Source organism: Lepisma saccharinum, chromosome 13, assembly GCF_977018435.1.
Source record: "Lepisma saccharinum chromosome 13, izLepSacc3.1, whole genome shotgun sequence".
NCBI lineage: Eukaryota > Metazoa > Arthropoda > Insecta > Zygentoma > Lepismatidae > Lepisma > Lepisma saccharinum.
Genome location: NC_139241.1, coordinates 13,710,493 through 13,725,872, shown reverse-complemented (window position 1 = coordinate 13,725,872; position 15,380 = coordinate 13,710,493). Strand labels below are relative to the sequence as shown.

The 15,380-nt window shown below is 36.2% G+C and overlaps 1 protein-coding gene across 4 annotated transcripts in view; it reads right to left on the bottom strand.

The window, feature by feature from the left end:
• LOC145997181 (solute carrier family 35 member F3) overlaps positions 1 to 15,380 on the bottom strand; it is a 242,637-nt gene that overhangs the window by 69,311 nt on the left and 157,946 nt on the right. For all 4 annotated transcript variants that reach the window (XM_083133888.1, XM_083133889.1, XM_083133890.1 and 1 more), the window contains one exon: positions 7,325 to 7,496. In XM_083133888.1, the coding sequence (XP_082990014.1) occupies positions 7,325 to 7,496 (172 nt within the window). The remainder of the gene's footprint in view (positions 1 to 7,324; positions 7,497 to 15,380) is intronic.

Genomic DNA, 15,380 nt, shown 5'->3' with positions numbered 1-15,380 from the left:
CTGTTCTTGTCCTCCAATTTTGACACCCAATCGCCGCCACTGCCCAGTCCGGAACTCGAGCCTAGTTACTAGGGTAGTGATATCGTGAGTGAAGTCACTGACCCATTTACTCACCTTGTTTATGTTCGTGTTTTAATTTCTATGGAAAACCTCACGGGATATTTCGATTAAACTGTTTGTTTCTAGATAAACTCACAATTAAATCCATTACGCGTGTGTTTACACTAACAGGTTGGTTGTTAATTAAAACATTTTGTTCGTGGCGTTACACAAACCTAAGTCACGATTTTGTGTTCTATGTTTTGCAATATTCAAACAGTTTGAAAGTTGAGTTTTACGATAGCGCAATTCTTCAGGTTGCAATTGTTTTCAGCAACCCTTACACAGACTTTCTCTGTGGATAGCTGAGCCTATAATAAATGGGTTCTTAGAGGCTACCCCACGAGAAAATGCGGATGGAGCATGGTGTTCATCACATCATCGCCAAAAATCGCCCCCGATTTCAATATACCTTTTATATTACAAGAACCAAATGAAAATTATAGGACAAACTGTATGTAGCTCACATTTACATGAGGTATCAACTATTATTTACAAAACGGTCTCAAGGCTGCAACACTAATGAAGTGAGCTTCATAACGCCATGTTTGTTATTTTAAAGATGGCGCCTCCTATACACACTTGAACCAGTTAAAAGGAGTGGTTTCTTGCCCTCTGCAAGCTTAAAACTTACAGAAATTTCTCGGTAAATGAAAATTCAAAATCTCTGTGCATGCTCACCACACCAGCAAGTTCACTAATGGAGGAGAAAATTCGACAATGGCCTCAGTTCGCAGGCAGATGGGTGGAAAGACCTTCGCAGTGGCTCATAAGTGACTGCACGTGGACCACAAAGACTTATACTTCTTAAGGTATACAGACACTAACTCAAACTTGAAAATATATGTAGATCAGCAATAGCTGTGCTAAAATGCAGCAAACTTGTGCAACTAGATGAGAAACAAAAGTAAAGTAACTTGTATATATTGTTGCTGTTATTCATCGAAGGACTTGACTACAGCTTACACTAGAATCCATGCAAAATCCCGTATGTTTGTTGGAAGTATGATAAAGCTGGGATTATCAGCAAAAATAACATTTGTCTTTGAACAAATAAATTATTCCTTTTGCAAATAAACCTGAAATACAACGGGACTGTTGTTGCTGCTTTAACTATTCAATCTTAATTTATTTTTGAAGCGCAACTTTAAAAATTTGAAACTTTCAGATACAATTTAGTCAGTTAGATAAGGTCACAGAAGGCGATACAACACAGAACAATTACCTTCAGTAGAAGGTATCGTAACAGCAGTAATAATAACTGGCTGTTAGGGAAGAATCGAAGGAGTAGAAGAGTGACAAAGAATATGATAAATTATAAATGTATTTCCTTTAAGGGGATAAAGAGGAGGTAACTGATAATTGAATGGGTGAGAGAAAGAAGGTAAAGATTCAACATGTTGGTAATTTTGAGATGAGATAGTCATTTTTTACTTAAGCTAAGCTGCATCAACTGACACAGAGAAAGCAAACATTCTCCCTCTCAGCCAGTACATAGTAGCATTCAGTAGGAAATGTTTGCCTTTTAGCTCTCAGCACCGACAAGAAGCAGCCAACATTGAAGTATAAAGTGATGAAAATCAACAAATAATCAACACTAAGAAATGACTTATTATAGAAGATGAACCGAGCAAGTAGATTTGTAAGCAATAATTACATATTGTAAGAGATCGGAGGAAAAGAAGATAATAATTACTCATTGTGAAGGAAGAACTGCGAATGTAGAGGAAAATAATAACTTATTATGGAAGAAGAACCGACCACGTACATTTGTAAGAAGCAATAATTACCGATTGTAGGAAAACGGAGGATAAAGAAGACAATAATTACTAATTGTCGAGGAAAACGTAGCACATCGCGCTACGACGACAGGGGTCCCGGGTTCGAATCCTGGCCTGGGTATGGATGTTTGTGAGTGTCCATTCATCAATTTCATCATATCATCACTCATCCTCATCTTTGCATATTAGCCAAAAGTGCCACAAGAAGCGAAGTAAAATAAAGCAATTCAATCAATCAATCAATTGAGGAAAACTCGAGATGTAGTGGAAAATAATGACTTATTATGGAAGAACTAAAGACGAAATAAGAAATACTCATTATGGAAGAAAAACTGGGGATGTACGATATGGGAATGCAAGAGAAAATAGTTGCTTACTGTAGGAAAACGGAGGATAAAGAAGACAATAATTACTCACTGTGGAGGAAGAACGGGAGATGAGTGGGAAATAGTTACTTATAGTGGAAGAACTAAAGACGAAGGAAGATATAATTATTATGAAATAAAAACTGGGGATGTAAGAGGCAATAATTACTTAATGTGGAAGAACTGCGAATGCAAGAGGAAATAATCACTTATTGACGGAGAATAAAAATACAACGATTACTTACTGAAGAGGATGAACTAGAGATGTAGTGTGCAATAATGACATATTACGGAAAAACGTGTACATTTGAAAGAAGCAATAACTATTATTGTAGGACAACGGAGGATAAAGAAGACAATAATAACTCATTGTGGAAGGAAGAACTGGAGGTATAGTGGAAAATAATTATTTATTATGGAAGAAGAACCAGCACGTACATTTGTAAGAATCAATAATTACTTTTTGTAGGGAAACAGAGGATAAAGAAGACAATAATTACTCATTGTGGAGGAAGAAATAGAGATGTAGTGAAAATTTATGACTATGGAAGAAGAACCAACCGTACATTTTGAGAAGCAATAATTATTTATTGTAAGAAAACGGAGGATAAAAAAGACAATAATTACTCATTGTGGAGGAAGAACTGGAGATGTTGTGGGAAATAATTACTTATTATGGAAGAACTAAAGACGAAAGAAGATATAATTATTATGGAAGGGAACCTGGGGATGTAAGAGGCAATAATTACTTATTGACGGAGGATAAAAGGCCAACAATTTCTCACTGAAGATGATGAACTAGAGATGTAGTTTTTCTTCTATAATAAGTAATTATTGTCCACAACATCTCCAGTTCTTCCTTCACAGTGAGTGTATTATGATTTGTTATGGAAGATGAACCAAGCACGTACATTTGTAAGAAAAAATAATTACTTATTGTAAGATAACAGATTATAAAGAAGACAATAATTACTCATTGTGGAGGAAGAACTGGATATGTCGGGAAAATTATTACTTATTATGGAAGAAGAACCGAGCACGTACATTTGTAGGAAGCAATAATTACTTATTATAGGAAAACGGATAATAAAGTAGACAATAATTACTCACTGAAGGTGAAGAAATGGAGGTGAAATGGGCAATGATAATGATGGGTTATTATGGAAGAAGACCCGAGCATGTGTATTTGTAAGAAGATATAATTACTTATTGTAGGAAAAGAGAAGGGTAAAGAAGACAACTATTACTCATTAAAGAGGAAAAACTGGAGATGTAGTGTGAAATAATTACTTATTATGCCAGAAGACCTTATGATGATAGAATAAATAATTGTTATGGAAGAAAAACTGGAAATGTAAGAGGTAATAAATACTTACTGTGGAAGATGTGGGAATGCGAGGCAAATCATTACTTATTGTGAATGAACGGAGAATAAAGAAGACAAAAAATACTCATTGTGAAGGAGGAACTGGAGATGTAGTGGGCAATAATGACTTACTAGTAAGAAAGAACCAAGCATGCATATTTGTAAGAAGCAATAATTATTTATTGTAGAAGTACGAAGGACAAATAAGACAATAATTACTCATTGAGGAGGAAGAACTTAAGATGAAAGAAGAATGGGAGTGTAGGAGGCAATAATTACCTAATGCAGAAGAAATTGGAATGCAAGGGGAAATAATTATTTACTGTAGGAGAACGGATGATAGAGAATACACTCACCGTGAAGGAAGAACTGGAGATGTTGAGGACAATAATTACTTATTATCGAAGAAAAACTGGGGATGTAAGAGGTTTATAATTACTTACTATGGAAGATCTGGAAAAGCAATAGGAAATAGTTACTTACCGTAGGAGAACGCAGGATAAAGAATAATGAAAGTACTCGTTGTGGAGGAAGAAATAGAGATCTAGTGGACAATAATTACCTATTGTAGCAAAACGGATTATATAGAAGAAAATAATTACTCATTGAAGTGAAAGAACTGAAGATGATGTGGAAAATAATTAAATATTATGGAATGAGATTTGACGATGAAAGAAGAAATAATTATTATGCAAGAAAACCTGGAGATGTAAGAGGCAATAATTACTTAATGTGGAAGAACTGGGAGGGAAATAATTATTTATTGTAACAGAACAGAGGATAAAGAAGACAATAAATTCTTATTGCGAAGGAAGGACTAGACATGTAGAGGGCAATAATGACTTATTATTGAAGAGAACCGAGCATGTAATTTGTAAGTAGCATTAAATACTTATTGTAGGAGTACGAAGGATAAGGAGGACAAAAATTTCTCATTGAGGATGAAGAACTGAAGTTGTAGTGGGTAATGACGACTTATTATGAAGAAGAACCGAGCATGTATATTTGTAAGAAGCAATAATTATTTATTGAAGGAAAACAAAGGATAAAAGGACAATAACTACTCATTGTGAATTAAGAACTGGAGATATAATGGGTAATAATGACTTGTTAAGGAAGATCCGAGCATATACATTTGTAAGATGTAGTAATTACATAATGTAAGAAAAGGAAGTATAAAGAAGACAATAATTACTCATTGAGGAGGAAGAACTGGAGATGTAGTGGGAAATAATTACTTATCATGGAAGAGGAACTGAAGATGAGAGAATAAATAGTTATTACGGAATAAAAAACTTGGAACGTAAGAGGTAATAATTACTTACTGTGGAAAAACTGTAAATGCAAGAAGATATAATTACTTATTGAATGAGAACGGAAGATAAAGGAGACAATAATTACTCATTGTTGAGGAAGAACTTGGAGATGTAGTGGTAATAATGACTTATTATGAAGAAAAGCCAAGCCTGTATATTTGTAAGAAGCAATAGTTACTTATTGTAGGAAAACAAAGGATGAAAAGACAAAAAACTACTCATTGTGAATTAAGAACAGGAGATGTAATTGGCAATAATGACTTATTATGGAAGATCCGAGCATATGCATTTGTAAGATGCAGTAATTACTTATTGTAGGGAAAGTAAGGATAAAGAAGATAATACTTACTCATTGAGAAGGAAGAACTGGAAATGTAATGGGAATTAATTACTTATTATGGAAGAGGAATTGAAGATGAGAGAAGAAATATTTATTATGGAATAAAAAACTGGGGATATGAGGAGGGGTAATAATTTCTTACTGTGAAAAAAGTGGAAATGCAAGACAATAATTACTTATTGTACGAGAACGGATGATGAAGTAGGCCATAATTACTCATTGAGGAGGAAGAACTGGAGATGTAATGGGAACATATGACTTATTATGGATGAAGAACTGAAGATGTATGAATCAATAATTATCCATTGTGGAAGATAAACCATGGGGTATAAGAGAAAATATTTACTTATTGTGTGAGAACTGAGAATGAAGGAGGCAATTAATACTCATTGTGGAGGAAGAACTGCAGATGTGGGGGGCAATAATTACATATTATAGAACTGAAGGTGTAAGAAGCAATAATTACTTATTTTGGAAGAGGAATTGAAGGTGTAAGATGCAATAATTACTTATTGTAGGAGAACTGAAGATGAAGGAGGCAATAGTTGGTCATTGTTGAGTAAGAATTAGAGATATAGTGGAAAATAATTACTGATTATGGAAGAAGAACTAAAGATGTAAGAGGCAAAAATTAATTATTATATATGATGTTTCGAGGCTGTAAGATGCAATAATTACTAATTGTAGGAGAACTCAGGATGAAGGAAGCAATGATTAATCATTGTGACAGAAGAACTTGAGATGTGATGGCTATAATTACTTATTACGGAAGAGGAATTGTGGATATAAGAGGGAATAATTACTTATTGTTGAAGAAGATCTGCTGCATTTTGGTGTGAATTTTGGTCTGAGGAAGACCCTGTTAAAGGTTGGAAACATTACGTTTATAGTGTGTTGTGTTTATAATGTGTAATTTTACAAGAAATACTGTCTCAGTCACGATTTTGAATATTTTATTAAACATGGAATGAACTGAGGATGCAAGAGGAAATAATTATTTATTAAAGCAGAACGGAGGATAAAGGACAAAATAATTACTTATTGTGAAGGAAAAACTGGGGAATCAGGAGGAAATAATTGTTTTCTGTGAGAGAACGAAAGATAAAGGAAACAATAATTACTCATTGTGGTGGAAGAACTGAAGATGTAGTGGGCAATAATAAATTATGGAAGAAGAACGGAGGATGTGAGAGCCAATAATGACTTACTTTAGAGAACGGAGGATAGATGAAACAAAATAATTACTCATTGTGGAGGAAGAACTGGAGATGTAGTGGACAATTATTACTTAATATGGAAGAAGAACGGAGGATGTACGAAACAATAATAAATTATCATGGAAGAAGAACTGGGGATAGAAGAAGCAATAATTACTTATTGTAGGAGAACTGAGGATGAAGGAGGCAATAGTAGAGAAAGAACTAGACATGTGATGAGCAATAATTACTTATTATGGAATAAGAACTGAGTATGTTTGGTTTGGTTTGATTTGGTGTTTTAAGTCCACTTTATGCACAGTAAGGCTAATCGGGACTGGACCTACAGTTTAAAGTGGGATCCGAACCACTATGTGCCTCCACCGGGGTATCGAACCCGGGACCCCTTGATTACAAGGCAACGACGCTACCACTGCGCCATCGGGGAGGCCCACTGAGTATTTAAAAGCAATAATTAATTATTATGAAAGATGAACTGAGGATGTAAAAATCAATTATTACTTATTATGGAGAAAACTGGGGATGTATAGAAGGCAATAATTCCTTATTGTGGATGAGGATCTGAGAATGTAGGAGGCAATAAGTACTTATTGCGGAAGTAAAACTGTCGCTGTACGAGTCAAAAATTACTTATTGTGGAAGAACTGGAAATGCAACAGGAAATAGTTATTTATTGTAAGAGAACCTGAGGATGCAGGAGGGAATAATTTCTTATTGTGGAAAATGAACTGAGGATGTAAGAAACAATAATTATTTAATATATGTGGAAATGAAGCTTTGAGAGGGAATTATTACTTACTATTAAAGAAGAAGAGGAGATATGAGAGAGAGAATAGTTACCCGCTGTGAATCCCTTCTCCCGGAAGTTCCTGACGCTGTCGCTGAGGATGGCGCAGGCGGTGGTCTTCTCCGAGCGGGAAGCGAAGCGGCAGATGAAGTAGAGGGGGAAGAAGAGGCAGGTCCAGTTGGTGCAGAACCAGGTCGTGAAGAACGGAGCGTCGTATCTCATCACCTGGAAAAGTAGCGTTTCTTCCATTAGTCACTATCAACCTTGATTGAGAGCGCGTTACGTGAAAGGAATGTCTCTATACAACTGTTAAACAACTGTATTAATACCTCAATGGCAGGGACGTATCTAGAAATATGTTTCGGGGGGGGGGGGTCCGAACCAAGTTTCTCAGGAATAATAATAATAGTAATAATAATAATAATAATAATAAATTAAAATAACTATATTAAATCAAATTAATACTAATTACAATACATAAATTAAAATTATATTATTATTACACGAATAGGTAAAAAGACTGTATAAGAATAGAGATATAACAGTGCATATTCATTACGTAGCTTACCTGTACTTAAGATCGGAATAATTTACATAAAAACAAGTGACCTGGCAATGAAATTAATGTCAAATAGATGAATAATTGACTATTTGTCGAAACAAAAATGATGTAACATGTAGTTGGAGAAAAATAAGTTTCTGATAAATATTGTATGCATATTATTTTGAATAGTAGTGTACATAAATCATCTTTGTAATGTCATTCAAAGCCGTATGATCCCAACATAATCCTTGCCTTCTAAAAAGTTCACAGGAAATTAATAACCATCGATTATGCAACAAATGCTATTTTCATTACTTAATTTTACTTGGCAAGTCTTTCGGAAGGTCCGGACCCCTGGACCCCCTAAATACGTCATACTTGTCCTTCAAAGCCGGTAAGATCCCAATATAATCCTTGTTTTCCAATAAGTTCAGAGGAATTTATACAACAAAGGCTAAACGAATATATTTTTCGTTATTTAAATTTAGAACAATAAGTCTTGGGGGGGGACAGGACCCCCTGGACCCCCCTAAATACGTCCTTGCTCCATAGCTTAATTGGGCCATAACGATTTGTAATCGTTGAAAAAGTAATGAAATATTCAGAGTGATTTATTGACATCAATTTATAATTTATTTTCAATTACACACACACACACACACACACACACAGAGAGAGAGAGAGAGAGAGAGAGAGAGAGAGAGAGGTCACTGTACTGTAGAACTTGATTTGTTTTTGTTATTATTTGTTCGTTTATTATTTTGTTCATCGTAGTAACTACTCAAAATATTGTGGTATGTTCATGTAAATTATTTGCAATTTGCTTGCAATTGTTCATAATACAAGTGTTTATTTTATGAACTTTGATTTGTACATAAAGCAATGCTCTTTCTGTGGAGTATCTTTTCTAGATTCTTAACCCTTTGATATTAAAAACAAAGAATTTTTCAAGACATGCATTGGCTATACATGAAAACACTATTTGCATGCTTGACAAACAATCGAGATTATTTTCATAACATCTGCCCATGAAACAAAGTTAAAGGCTCGTCTTTAAAAACGTGTAATTGTGCTGTGCTAAAAGTGTACAGCAGAGGCAACAGTTAGCTCCACTACTCTTGACAACGCAAGGATATTGTTTCAATATTTGCATAAAAGTTTTACATTTTGTAGCCTACATTTATGCATAGTTCACTTGCAGCTTTAATTTGACGCTCATTAGACATTTTTCAAAATAAGCTCCACATACCGGGTGGCCAGAATTAAAGCTGCCCAACTCAGAGACCTCTGTAGCCTTTTTGAGGCATCATGAAACTCTGAAATTTGGTGAATCCACTATGTAGACCATGGGGAAGAGGATGGCGATAAAAAAGTTCAATTTTCCGCCACCAGGTTGAAATGTGGCGCTGTACTTCCATGATGGGTTGTAATAATGACGTAAACTGCTCCAATTGGTTATGGATTTGCCTTTACCTTGCAATCTTGCAATAAACGAGAGATTATTTTCTCGCAACTTCCAGCCACTAACAAATGTCTTTCTAATTAATAACTCAGCTAAGCACTTAACGTGATTATTTGTACAACCAATCATGAAAGTACAGCGCCACATTTCAACCTGGTGGCGGAAAATTGAACTATTTTATTTATCGCCATCCTCATTCTCATGGTCATGGTGGATTCACCAAATTTCAGCGTTCTACGATGCCTCGAACAGGCTACAGAGGGGTCTGAGTTGGGTAACTTTAATTCTGGTCACCTGGTATATAATTTCCCTTAACTCTCAAGAAGTTCTTTGTCACACGTTGAGAATTTCTCGGCAGGGTTTTTTATTGTGAGCATGAACAGCCCAACATCATACAGTACTAACGTTACACATTTATTGCCATAAAAAAAGCCTTCATTCTCTGATGAATGTCAATTGGGGACACATTTTCTGCAGTTAGAAACTCGGCCATCACACGCAGTTTCAGGTGCACCGACATAGTATAGTTAAATGCTGCCATTTTCCTCGCTCTAGTTCAGCAACCCCTGGTGATGGAAGTTTGAAACTTGGAATGGAGAAGGGACAGAGACTGAAGAGTACAATGCATGGTTGCTCAAAATCCTAAATGTCTTTACACCGTCACAAAAAAATAGGAGGCATTACTTTTCAGCACGCCCTCGTACTAACATACGGCAATTTCAACGAGACCTTCAGTTTAAAAATTAGCCGAATTGTAGCGTAATTTTCCTCCACCATAGGGATAGAACTCGTAGACATTCGATTGCAATGCGACATCATATGCTTGTTTCATTTACATTTACTAGAATCAATATAAGAATTGCCCATTAATGGCTTTGAGTGAATGAAGTCAAATTGTTGGGTGCTTCGGCACATATGGCCATTTTGAACCCTTCAATATATACGGGGAAATATCTCCTTATCTAAAATCCTTCTCTTAGAGTTAAAAAAAGGAGTGTAAAAAGTCCCTTGAGAAGGTTGTAAAGGGACCTGCAACCACAACATATTATAAAGGTAAAAATACACTAAAAGCTTACTTATTGGCAGTGGAAGAGATTAGCTTTTTTATTTTTCAAAAAGCTAAAAACATTTGTTAAAACACTCCCAACAGAGATGACAAACAGTTCGGAACATATTCTCAGTCTGATACTGTGAATTTGTAATTTGAAAAATATTATTGATATTAAACATTGAAAGAAACCAGTCATAAGTGTTGAAATTCTCCAAAGAGTGTTATTTTCTCTTTGAAAGGGAATTGACTCTCATCTTGCCTCTGGTCCAAATGAAGGCTACATAACTTCAGATAGTAAGAGGAGTTCAGTTCACCAGTGAGAAGTTGGGAAAATGCGGTGGGAACTTCTGCCTCACCCTCCCTACAGTCCCGACATTGCACCCTCGGACTATCATATGTTCGGTTTTGTGAAGGAACAGCTACGAGGCCAACGCTACCATACGACGGAGGACATACAGAAAGCAGTGCGTCAGTGTCTGCGAGCAGCTGGAACGAAGTTCTACCGATTTTCAAGCTTCCAGAAAGATGGGTAAATTCGTGCAAAGAAATGGAGATTTTGTTGAAAAGTAAAGAAAAGTCTGTAGATTATGATGTAGCATGTTTTTCTTTAATAAAACCAAATCAGGGTTCATGAAAAAGTGTTGCTCATAACTTTCAGTATGACCTTCGTACATTGCATTTGTTTAAAGTGTTCTCAAGGGAAATAACTATGCCACAGCGTTCATGAAAGTTTCTAAATAGTCGCACCTAGCTCAAAATAGAAACAAGAATTCTCAGTTCTTACCACGCGAGCGTTAGACAGAGATAGACATGTATGTCTATTTGTTACCTTCCATGAGCATAAAGTACACTTAACACATGTACAATGTGTTATTGTGTAAACAACATTAATAGTTTTAACATATTTCTTGAGAAAATTAAAGCTAGTGATTAATTTAACAAAAATAACTTCTACTGGTATTTCGAATATCTGTTTTTCTACGAACTTACTGAAGTATTCACTGAGAATTAGGCGCTAAAAGCTGGATTTTGTCAAACATTTTATAGCTATTGTTTTCCTTCTCATATTTCATGTCTCGCAGGGAATATTGTTAACTTCCACGTGGCACAAAACTAAATGTTTCGCTAGCAAAAAAATCTAGGATGCAATTTAATTTTCGTTTCCACGAGAACTAGATACAGACAAGAAAACTCTGGCATTGTTACAACACTTACCATGGCTATTGTTGGGACGCAAAAATTATAAACCTTGATTTAACACATTGGAATAACGATCCATAATAAATGTAAATGTGGCTGGAGAAGTGCAGACGTGCAACTATAATACTGAAATGCCCCAAATATTATAAGGAGAGAAATACCGTATGTAAAACTGTATAAAACTGAAAGGTTCAGTTCCCTGTTTTTAATCGTCAATACATTTGTCAAGTTTCGTGTACAATCCAGATGTTCGGATGGGTTATACGTAGTTTGTCAACATTCCTAAAAAACATGTAACATACAATTCTAAAGAGCAACATATTGCGAGGCCCTGAAATCTAAATTTGAATCGATGGAAAATCTCCAAGAATACGTCAGCAAATTAACTAACTAACTCTCTAGCATTCTTAAACTCGAAGGTACATGGCTCCAGCAACACAGGCCTTCCATCTGTCCCTATCCTGAGCAAGATCTATATACTCTTTTCCGTTCTTACCGATTTCCTTTAGGTTCAACTCAACATTATCCCTCCATCGTCGTCGTGGTCTTCCTACTGGTCCCTTACCATCAGGTTTCCCAACAAGAATCCTGTAAACTCTTCTTTCCTCTCCCATTCGTGCCACATGGCCTGCCCACCTAAGTCTTCTTGATTTAATCATTCTAATAATATCAGCAAATTATCATACTTAAATAATAATAACAAAAACTTACTGACGACAATTACCTATAATAATATGCGACGGATAAATTTACACTTGGCAGAGGTATATTCTTGTAACACACTGCTGGAATTTTGTTCAAACTAAGTAGTAGTAATAGTACTTTTTTGAAGATGTTTACAAGCACTAAGACGTAACTGAATTTTCCTTAAATATGCTAAAAAAATTAACGTAAAGTGCTCCCTGTGCTTTGCACCACGATATGGAATGAGAATGTAGGGCCACCACCATGGGCCTATATATAGTTCACGTAAGGGGGGGGGGTCAACTCTTGCTATGATTAGGGTTGCTTTATTTCATAAGTGAAAATCCAGGACACTGCTGGCCGGAAGTTTGTTGGGAAGCATGGGGGGAGGGGATGTTGGACCCAACAAAGTTGTATGTATGTAGTCAAAAAGTCCCGCTACTTAGTATTGATACTTTTCTGTTCATCTTGTGTCAAACAACTTGAGAATGTTACGATTTTTATCTGGTTTCTTTGCACTGCGTTTCTAAAAACCAAATTTCTTTACGAAGACTCGATGGGAAAAATTATAACTGATTTGACAGTCCCAATGCACTTTCTTATCGCAGAAATTCCGAAACTATCAGGAAATTTTAGACATTTGGTCTGCAGTCCCATCTGGTGTGTGAAATTATGTAATTTCCTTCCCATCCGTATCCCGTCGTATATGGCTCTAATTTAGGAGAATAAAATAAGTCCGAAGAAATTTTTATGAACAAGCGGATAGAACAGATAATTTGGTAATTTTACTGAGCCAAGAGGGAGGTTGGACCCGTTGAAACCCCTCAAATACGCCCATGGCCCCAACGCTTTCTTGATCACGGCCGAAGGTGAAGCGGGGGGATGCCATCAGCAAGACGCCCCTGGCCGCCTTTACCCCCCAGAGTTTCCTCCAGGTACCCACTTTATACAACACTGGGTGGGCGCCGGAGCCGCTTGAACAGGTGGGGAAAAATCCCGGTTCTTCCCCGCCGGTGATCTAACCCGGCTTGCTCGCATAGTAGTCAGACGCCCTAACGACTGAGCTACCGCGTGAAGCTAGTGTAGAGTTATCAAGGTGTAGAAACTTTGCCAAAGCACTTTTCTTGAGGTGATTTCATATTTAATCACATTTATTGAACGTAGAACTTGATTAGAGGATTCGGAGGATAAATTATCGTCGTAGTCGTTACCGAAGGCAATCACTGCACACGAAGCTGTAGGAAGGAAGGAAGGAAGAACTGCTATCATCCAAGTCTTGTTCAGTTAAAAAAATAACGCAAACATTTAAATGTCTCGCAACTTGCCCCGTGAAAATATGAGATGTTGTATTGATTGTAACATATTACAATTGGGAGTGCAAGAAAAAAGACAATGCAAAACGCTTTTTATTAAAAAAATAATAAATGGATAAAAATGTCCAAACGAAGTATCGTGAATTCTTTCGTAAACGCTTCACATGAGAATGTCGACAATATTTCATTTTTTACTTCTTTTGCACCCCCTTAGGCTCGCCTGTTTGTAATGCCTCTGATTTGATGTGTTCATTGAAATTATAACGTAAACTAGAATTAGAGGCCAGATTAATGCGAAATGTTTTAATTTTATTGCCCACAAGAATTAACTCTTTCCATGTATTTTTCTCACTTCTGTTTATTACATTTCTCCTTTCAACTCCATGAGACGCGAGGCCCCGGGCAGTAGCCCACTTTTCCCACCCCTTGCTACGCCACTGAGGGGAACATTGTTATTTTTAAATCTAATATCTGTGAAATATGGAAGAAAAGACGTAAGCAATTATGTATGTTTTGTGTAGCCTATATATTATAATTGACAAAGAAGCTGCTAAATCCAAAATAAAATAATGAATGAATGAATAACACACACTTAAAAGCAATTTTTACTGCAGTTTCGTATTTCTGTATGTTTATAGCTTTCATACCATGTTATTTAATCAATTTAATAACTATATTATCGGTTATTATACTTAATATAAAATTAAATTAACTTTTCTTCTAATTATTAAGGTTAATCCTTTCCTACTATATCACTATGCAAGGCATTTAAACAGTTTATGTGCAATAACAGCTTAGTTTAGTGGTAACATAATACATTAAAACCTCGTTAATCTGGACCCCGATAAGCAGGACTTCGCTTAATCCGGACAGGCAAAAGGTAAAAAAACAGAATGAAAGGTTTTAAATGTGGCTATATCAGCGGCGTGCATTCGGGGTACGCAAGGTACGCAATGCATACCCACAACACAGTAAGAAAAAAATAAACATTTTTCTTTTCGTCTTCCCCAAACATGAAAATTCAACAATTATCGCTCCGAAAGCAGTTCCACTGCAAGAAATTCCGATTACCGCACAAACACGCTGCTACCTGTCTCGTGTAGCCTACCTGAAGGCAGTCCCGAATGATCCCGATTGTGACTTCGGCAGCCACCCGATCCGCGTTCCTGCCGATTTCCACAGAAAGATGCTGTTTCTTCTGCTTGCTACCCTAGAAATTCGGAAGGTAACCCCATTGGCTCATATGAGCCCCAACCACGTGTTTGGGTCTGCCCGCGCTCATCCTATCTCTCACTTCTTTCCCTGTTCTAAGCATCGACGGTACCAAAAATTTTGACAGCGTATGCAGTGTTGACAATAGTCAACATATATTTTTTTCTGGAATGCTTAGCTTACTAGCATTTAGCAGCCACGCGTAGATAGATCACTGTTTTGGGTTGCAATGAAAATACATTATAAAAAGTGATACAAGAATCAGAGAGGAGGGCAAGAATATGTAGTGGTGGAAGATCATATTTAATATACGCGTAAACTATCACACATAAAATATTTATATGAGGTTAAAATTACCCTAGCAAGTTTTTTTTTTCATATAGGGAGATGAGGACCAGAATGGACTGGCTGACTGAGGATTGGGTCTTGCGTGAACCCCCTTTTGACGTAGTCACTGTGTCGAGGGGAAAATATGTGAACAATTTGCAAGTTTCGCACAATTCTCAGAGTACGAGAGTATCTGTAAATCTCCTTTCGGGATTAACATTTTATTTGAGTTCCATAGCATGGGTGTTGATTGTTGACCCGACAATATGAATGAATGATAAAAGAAAAACATAATAAAACACAATGATTACAATGG